Source organism: Corvus kubaryi, unplaced genomic scaffold, assembly GCF_017639235.1.
Source record: "Corvus kubaryi isolate FWS band 111438036 unplaced genomic scaffold, C.kubaryi_AGA036_p1.0 136, whole genome shotgun sequence".
Classification (NCBI taxonomy): Eukaryota; Metazoa; Chordata; class Aves; order Passeriformes; family Corvidae; genus Corvus; species Corvus kubaryi.
The window spans coordinates 4,816,829-4,825,499 of record NW_024580670.1 but is presented as its reverse complement, the minus strand read 5'-3'; the positions used below and the strand labels follow the sequence as shown (position 1 = coordinate 4,825,499).

The window sequence follows — 8,671 nt, the reverse complement described above, 5'->3', positions numbered from 1 at the left end:
GCAGCTGATGGGGAGGGAGAAATTCTGACTTGAAATTCTGATGTTTTGGGAGTCTCTGAACTGCCTGGGGCCAACCTTCCTGCAAACAAGGCCACTGACCCTCTGCACTTGGCCCAATACCTCAGGCCAAAAGAAATCAGACCGTGGTGATTTACTTCAAAGCCCTGAAATAACACACACTGCACTTTTCCAAGCACTCAAGGAGAAACAGGAGGAATGCCGAAGTGGTTTTGGTAACACACTTTTTAGTTTATTGACCTATACAAAATAATAGGTCTAAAAAATTCAGGAGTAGTAAAAGAATAAGCAAAAAGAGCTTTCGCATTTCTAGAAGGCTATACAAATATGCAAAACCAAGGAAATAAGTTATTTTTTATTTTGTTTTTTCGTTTAATTCCAAATCGCGACTCTAATAATACAAACGACTAAGTACCAGCTTAACAAGTGTGTCCTTCTGTATATATTACATGCTCTGGAATATTGGTAAAAAAAGTCAAAAAAGTTTATCAGAAACTTTTCTATTCACAATATGAACAAGGAGTAACTAACCCTTTGTATAAAAGAACAAAAGAGCACCATTTCTGGAATCCTGAAGCACAGTACAGCTGAGAAACGAGAGAGATTTTACCGTATGCAGACGAGTCATCAGGAATCAGGCAGGATAACCCCATGCCAATTTGTTCCTACAGATGGATGACCTGAGGTAGGTTTATCCCTCTTAAATCAAGACTGCAGTCGCAGGGTTTTTTTCCTACACAAATGGTTCTGTGAAAACGCTGTTCTGTCACTCAGTGACTTTGCAACGCACCTGGCAGTTCAGGTGACTCGCGGTACAATCCTAATGCCCCCCATTTTAAGGCACCCACTTGGCTGTTTGTGTTTGCATCCAACTTAAAATACTGGCCATTGCTATCAAATTGTTCCCTGGGGCTCCCCACTGTGGATCCTCGACCCACTGAGGCACAGCAACGTGTCACTGTCACCTGGTGAACAGCGGTCACCGTGCAGCCACCGTGAAAATTTGCCTGCTCCTCCACACAGTGAAGTTGTACCATGGAGAGGTCATTAAATGGGCTGCTATTAATTATGCTTTATGGTGGAAAAGAGAGTTCAAAGTTTACTGCTTCTGTTTCCAAATCCACAACTACCTATAGTTTTACATGACATATTGTGTCAGCATTTTTTTGCTTTCCAGAACTTGCTTGTGGTGCTAACAAACACTCTTAACAACACCCCAAAAACTGGACAGACTCATTCAAACCTCCATAATAAAAAAATTCCAGCCTTCCTTCAAGTAATGTTCCAATACTGATTCAGTCACCCTTTGCCTCACTCATGCACACAGTATCTATCCTTCATAAGCCTATGAAACTCCTTCCAGGTCCTCATAAGCCATGGCAGAATAAATTTTCATTTTTTCTTCTTCTTTCAGACATCAGACTTGTGCTCCTAGAATTTTCCATAAGAGTCTCCTTTTCACATTTTTTTTTCTCTGAGGTTTGCCTTCAACACCTTCCAGTCTTTCCAAAAAGTGCTTGCTATATATAAATACTTCAACCAAGTGCTGCATCTGGTCATAGATGAACTGTGGCTTGCCCTGGCTCCCATGGGCTGTATGGATTCACAAAGAAACGCCATTTGTGGAAAGACTTTGTCAGTTTGCTACAGTCCCCCTCTTAATGCTGAATTCAACCTTTCCCAGCAAACAGCCCGCTTCCTCTTTTTGCTCCTTTTGCAAGTTCCACCCGAGGTCCGCCTCGGCGCCGCGGCGTTTTGTGCAAGGCACGCAGGGGTAGCAATGAGGGGCTGCACTGGGGCTACACGAGCGTCCCGGGCTTGGAGTCCTCATGCCAGTACAGCCTCTGCTCGCTGCTGGGCAGGTCTTCCTCCAAGCCATCCTCCTCGTCACCGCCCAGCTGGCTCGGCTCTGCGTACGTCCTGGAAGGCAGACACGGCACCGGGATCAGCTGAGGGTCTTCCCCAGGGCCCCTAAAGACATGCACCTCCCTTGGGCTCAAAGCTGTGCTGGTTATTTTCAGCTTGCCTCCAAACACAAACTCATTTTTTTGGGCTGCAATCAGTAGAATTGTGTGCAAGAGGGATCTCAGCTGTTCAAAACTGTCATAGAATTGCAGACTGATTTGGCTTGGTGGGACCCTAAAGATCATCTTGTTCCAACCCCCCTGCCCTACGTGGGGACACCTTCCACTAGACCAGGGTGCTCCAAGCCCCATCCAACCTGGCCTTGAGCTCTGTTAAGACTGTTGGGTGTATTAATTGCTTGTTTGCCATGATCACATTAAAGTAGAAAATAAAGCAGATGGACAATCAGACAAGTGATTCAGAATATGGAAAATTAATAGCTAATGAACCTCATTTAGATAAAGCTGCTAATATAAGCAGAATTTTCAAAGCTCAATTATAAGAAATTAAGAAATTAGTAGAAACAGTATTTTTAAACACTGTTGCCATAGATATTTTAAATCACTTCGATAAAACAGCCCATAGCACTTAGCTGAGAAAAAAAAATGGATCTAGCAGCAGCTTTTATGTATTCCCTTACACTTTCATTTATTTTAAAACAAACAAAATTAAAAATTCAGTATTTTCACACAAGTCGGTCTGGCAGCGAGCACAAACTGCAACCCACAAAGCAGGAGGCACACGTGGGGTACTCATTACACTGAGCATAAGTGTATTTAAATGTGATGGCATTTGTGGGGGCAGAGTCATTCCCCAGGGCAGGAGATTTCTGTCCTCACAGCCAAGTGTTCTACAGTGGAGGAGACCCATCAAAAACGCCACAGAAGCAGCGAGAGCTGCAGGAATTCCTGCAAGGACTAAGCAGACCCTGGGCTCTCTGCAGCCCTTGAGAGAGCCCCCACAAGCAGGGGGGCCTGTGCAGACAGCAGCACAACCCCCATGGCTCCTGGGTCCAGCTCTGCCAAGGGAGATTCCTTGTTTTTCCAGAAGTTTATCAGCACAAGCACTACAGCTTCAGAAACCCAACAGGACTGTGTCCTGCCAAACTGCTGATGGGGTTCAGGATGGAGCCCCCCACCAGAGGGACTGGGCTCACTGTGAGCTCTGCCTGCAACACTGCCCAGGGCATCACAGCTACAGGGAGTGGAACATCTTTGATTACCCAGCTGCAGCCAGAGGAAAAGGTTGTGCAACCAGTGAGTTCATTATGACTGCTCCCCCAACTTCCTTCAGTGTTGGGGTACAGTTAGTGGTGGTACAGCTGATCTGCTCCACACAGAAAACCTGCTCTCACGTCAATTCTCTAAGTACTCTTCACCCTGGCTCTTTGAAATCAAGCTGATGTGCTCAGAAGTTTTAAGAGCCCGTGACATGCAGGAGGAAGGGCAGAAAATCTTCATATATTTTACTCACCTGCTCTGCAAAGGAAGGTTGCCATAAACATTTCCATAACAGCTGGCATAGGAGGAATGAGACAACGTATCGTAGTCTGAAAGTCCCAGTGCAAGGGGGTTTCTCCAGTTCCCAGCAGCGTTTGTAGAAGATGCTGCAATTAAAAAAAGGATTACAACAAATTAGACTTTTCTTCAGCTAATCAGCTGAGGCAAACAAGACAATTCTCATCAGCGATCTCTGGGGTTTTTCAGGGCACATAGGCAGACAACACAAACATAAAATACGATTTACAAGCCCTGTAGGGAGGAAAGCACTGTACAGGTGGTATCCTGGAGCTTTAAAAATGCTTTCTGACACATTCAGTGATGTTCATCGGGCTATATTTGGAAGCCATCCCAGCCACTGCGTTTACATGGCATGAAGCTTTGTACACTGCGTCTAGTTGCTAAATACACCTGTCTGAAACTCAAATGCTCTTTGCCCTTCTCTGGGTTACTGAACTTACACAAAGAGCAAAAGGTCATTTTACACTTGGGAGACGATAACAAGCAAGACCTTCCTTCCAAGAACAGAACAAGATCCTACTTGGTTCCTCATCCACCTTTCAGGACAAAGCTCTGGCCTGGCTTCCACTCTGCTGACTTCACTGAGGCAGTTGCAGGGGACAGAACTGAAAGCACAGCAGGAACTTACAAAAACATTCAGCACAGCTGAAATCAGACATTACCTGAAGAGAAAGATGACACCCGACTGCTTGGCGAGCACGGCGTCTGCAGACCTGCAAAGCCCAAACTCCTCTGAGACCCTCTGTCAGACTCAAAGCCTGCCTGCAGGCTGTGACCCTGCTCCTTCTGGCTGGAGGCACGCTGGTACCAGCCACGGAGATGCTCTGCTACTAAGGCCTTGTGAATGTTTTTGGTTATGTGCTCCGTTTTAGCAACTTGCTTCCTCGGGAGCCTCAGGGTTGCATACGGGTTGTGTGGAACTCTGTCCACCTTGTCCTCGTGGTAGGACTGGAACTCCCTGTATCGGTCATATCCGTAATGTGCCGATGAGCGGTAGGAGGGATTGACACTGTACTGCCCCTCCGTGTCACTCTCATAAACATATCCTCCGTTGTAATAAACGTCAGCTTCAGTGTACGGGGAGTATCCAGAAATATAGTAATTAGTGGAAGGCTGCTCCTGATTTTTCTGGAAGATACCATTGCGGACATCCTTATGGGCCAGGTTTGGCATGCTTCCCGAACTTGCAGCAGAAATATTGTGTTTCTTCGACCGTCTTCGACCCCTGGTCCTGTTGTCGAGGGTCTGAGTGGTGTAATATGGATTAGGAGTGGGTGTCACGCAGTAATACTCTGCACTTGACTGGCTGGTGTAGGATGATCCATCGTCCAGGATCTCTGTGCTGCTGCTCCGCTGGGACTTGGACAGGGAGAAGGCTGTCTTTTCAGCAGGAGTCTCGGACAGCAGGTGGGTCTGGGATTCCAGACTTCCGCTGCGCTGCCGGCAGTGGTGTGGGGAAACATCTGGCCTGGAACAACACAGATCCTGGCTGGTTAAAGGCAGTCTCACACAAACATACACACAGAGCTGCGGAGAGCACACGTGGACAGGTCAGCTGCCTCCCCAGTCGAAGCACAACACAAATCCTGCCTTATCTTTCTACACAGAGTATTTGCAATGCACGGAACTCAGTTTGGCTGAATTTTGTATTGGCTGCAACAGTAGGAGATCTCCCATATAATAATCTGTCACGGTGAGCAAGGTTAATCTGTGACAGGGACACACAGAGCTAAGGTCACAGATGCACATTTGGTATTGATTTACAGGAGGGCTCCCTCAGCTTTTACGTAGTTAAAGCCTACACAAGTAATGAGCTTGGAGCAGAATATGGGAAGACGGGTTTCCTTTGGACCTGTCTCTCAAGCTCTTGATAACATTTTAAGATTCTCAGCATCTCTCCTTCCCCAGCATGGATTGTCAGCTGTCTGATAGTACAGGTGAGCTCATACTACAGTTCTGTTCCCATAGTAATGGCTCTAATCAACGTTTAGAGAGCCTGACCCTGCTGTGGGAAAACTGTACAGCAAAGGACCCTTTGCCCTATTAACGCCATCTGCTTTTATTCTTGTGTTTCCCCAGCTGGACATGGCCCTTAAAGCACAGGTCCCTTACTGTAAGTGGCTGCTGCTGTAGGCGTTGCGTGTGAGCACGGGGGTTGTGGGCATGCTCCTCCCACCGTGGGGCTGCGCCGGCCGCTCCAGTGTCCGGAACGGGCTGCTGTGGGTCGAAAGCACGTCCCTGTAGCAAAGGAGACAAGCCCAGTGAGGTTAAACATCCCACAAGTCACAGCACACCGAGTATGTGCACCTGAAGTCTTGAAGAAAAAAACGAAGGGTGGAACAAACATAACTGGATGTGCTTCCCAATGTAAAGAATAGAATTGTTAAATAGGAAGAAAAACTCAACCCCTTCCTGTGGTTCAAGGGAGGTCTTTACAGGATGATCAGCAGGACAAGCTGCTGCCAAAGGACAGAAGCATCGAGGAGAGAGCAGGTAACAGAGAAGCAAAGGAATTAGATTTTCAAACTAAGCACATCACAGCTAAATGGGTACCTATGGCTATAATTTGACTTCTGAACTTCATGTGGAGGAGTGCTTCATTTGTCTTGAGACACAGATGACAAAACAGCAAAGACACGGCATTACTCAAAACTCTAAACCGTTCTAAAGCGTGTCTTTAACAGCCTGCTCACACAAGACAGTCCAAGAAATCTCAGGATCAGTGGGAATCCCTACACTGAGAATAGCTGCTAGCACCAGATCTGACATGATCACACATGGCACGATCACACAATTATCTGCAAACCTACTGCTACTTATGTGCTCCATGGAGCTGTTCTAGCTTGGAAAGTGCCCAAATCCCATGGATACACACAGCTGGCACTAATGATGGAAGCTGGTTTAATACCAGTAACTCTGCTTGTAAATGGAGAATTGTCCATCAGGCCTTACATGAATTGTGCCTGCTTTGACAATGTACCTGCTGAAATACCGATACCATCAGGAGGGATGGGTAGGGTTTGGTGCTGTCTGAATCCACTAAGCACAGTCATCAGGAAAATGACAAGTTGTTTAATTAACACTGAAAAAAACCCCAGAAACTGAGACGAAGAGTGACAGCAGTGGTAGGCATGAGCAACTCCTTAAACACAGCCCTTGCTATTAAATTTCTCACCCATCTCAAAACTCTTCACAAAAACTACAATACTCTTCAGTTTCAGATAGTGTGTCAACTACTAATAGACGCTTTTGTTCCTAAACAGGAAATTCAGCTCTCATCACCAAATCCTGCAAGCCCAGAAGAGCGTGGAGGCAGTGGGCTCTACTGGAATGCTTGGCAGGGGCAGGATGGAGCTCATGCCACCAGGCGGAGAGTGCAGCAGCAGTGAGATGTGCCTACCTGGAGTGCCTGGTTTCCAAGAGCTGCTCATTTATGGATGACTTCCTGAGATGAATTCTCTCCACCCCAAGAGACTTTGGTGGAGGAAGTCTTGGAGAAAGCTGCGCAGAGCTGGGTCTCTGTGCTACCACAGGAAGCGATTCACTGACTGTTGGAAAGGAATATGCATTTTGTTAGAGCAAAATCCTTGGTATTTTTGCCCTGTGTGCAAATCTGTGGCCCCTAAGGAGAAGCACTTTGCAGTACAGAGACAACAACAGGAGCTGTGGATCCAGAAAAGCTGTCCTGCCTGCACTGAGCTCTCCTCCACACAGACAGGACATCGTGGAGGCTCCTACAGATCCCAGCAGCACTGACTCCTGTGGAGACTACACCCAGCTTGGGGCTGTGCCAGATCACAGAATGGAACTTCCTCTCCCTCACCTTCCAGCTCTTGAAAATGACACTTTAAGAATTAGTTTTGAAACACAACCTAAAAGGGACTGACTTCAAAAGCAATTGAATGAGCAAAGACAACTGACAGACACATTTGGCTGAAGGCAACTGGGAAGATGCTGGTTTGATCCTTGTTCTCACTTTGCTTAGGGCACAACCAGGTCCCGACAGAGCCAACAGGAAACTCCAACTAGTGCATATAAATGCAGGACAAGCATCACAGAGAACATGTTCACAAGCCTGGCTCCACTTCTACTTGTATAAGCAGGAATCAGATGTAAATCCATTTTATAGCACCACCTGGTTGGTGTAAGTCTAAAACTGGGACAAAGTGAGATCAGAATCAGGCCTGAACTGAAAAGTGAGTAATAATTCAGATAATGTTTGTCCCCAAATGATGATTATCCAGTTTAAGGGAGAGGCAAGCCAAGTCCTTTCCACCTTGTGGAACAGGGTGTGAGTGTGTCTGTGGGTGTGTGTGTGAAATGAGTAAGCTGAGCAAACACCAACCCATGCAAGATGCAACCTCACTAGGGAACAGATAAATGTAAATAGAGCGTTAATATCTGTGACTATTCCACTTTTCCCTAAGTTTTATGGTAGCTGTGAGGACAGAAGGGCTGGGCTAATCATCCCAGTTTGTAAGTCCTTCAATTCTAGGCCAGGTCCTAGGGGTGACGTATCTGGCACCCACAGTGTCCTCAGCTTGCAGGTTGGTCATGTTAAAACCAACTTCCTTCTCTAAAGCTGACTCAGATCAGCTCACAGAGCAGCAACTTTCAATAACTAACCCATTAAGAGGAAAGACATTCCTGAGTAGCTATTTTTTCCTCCGCTATAAAGTAATTTATCATCGAAAGCCACCAAAATGATAGAATCATAGAATGACTTGCATTGAAAGGGACCTTAAAACTCATCTTGTTCCAACTCCCTGCAATGGGCAGGGACACCTTCCACTTAGAAGTTTTGCTCAAAGCCCTGTCCAACCCGGCCTTGAGCACTTCCAGGGATGGGACACTCTGAAGGACATTAAGTCAAAGAAATAGCTCTGAATGGACGCACTTCTTGGAAAAAAAAGGAGAAGCATCATACCATCATCATAGGTGGTTGTGTCTGACAGGGAGCTGCTCTCGGATGGAATGATATCATCTGTGAATAAAAACAAAGACCTTAAGCATAAAAGAGCCAACATCAACTTACAAATATCTAAATGCAGTTTATTTTCTAGAGTTTCAGAGCCAGCTGATACTTGTAACACTGCAATCCGTATTCTTTAGCCCCCACAGCCTGAAGACAGTCCTGGTACACCATCACTCTGTGTGTTCACTGCAGTTCAGCTAGCAACCCAGGTAATTATCAAAGGAGATTTTTTTTTTTTATCTGCAGCAGGAAT

At 46.2% G+C, this 8,671-nt stretch overlaps 1 protein-coding gene across 4 annotated transcripts in view; it reads right to left on the bottom strand.

Moving 5' to 3' along the window:
- Positions 1–225: 225 nt before the first annotated feature.
- The window catches only part of FRMD4B (FERM domain containing 4B), a 125,231-nt gene continuing 116,785 nt past the window's right edge, over positions 226–8,671 (bottom strand). For all 4 annotated transcript variants that reach the window (XM_042014259.1, XM_042014245.1, XM_042014252.1 and 1 more), the window contains exons 18-23: positions 8,371–8,427; positions 6,844–6,991; positions 5,556–5,681; positions 4,106–4,911; positions 3,397–3,529; positions 226–1,938 (exon numbers count right to left, since the gene is read on the bottom strand). In XM_042014259.1, coding sequence (XP_041870193.1) covers positions 1,818–1,938; positions 3,397–3,529; positions 4,106–4,911; positions 5,556–5,681; positions 6,844–6,991; positions 8,371–8,427 — 1,391 coding nt within the window. In that variant the 3' untranslated portion in view covers positions 226–1,817. The remainder of the gene's footprint in view (positions 1,939–3,396; positions 3,530–4,105; positions 4,912–5,555; positions 5,682–6,843; positions 6,992–8,370; positions 8,428–8,671) is intronic.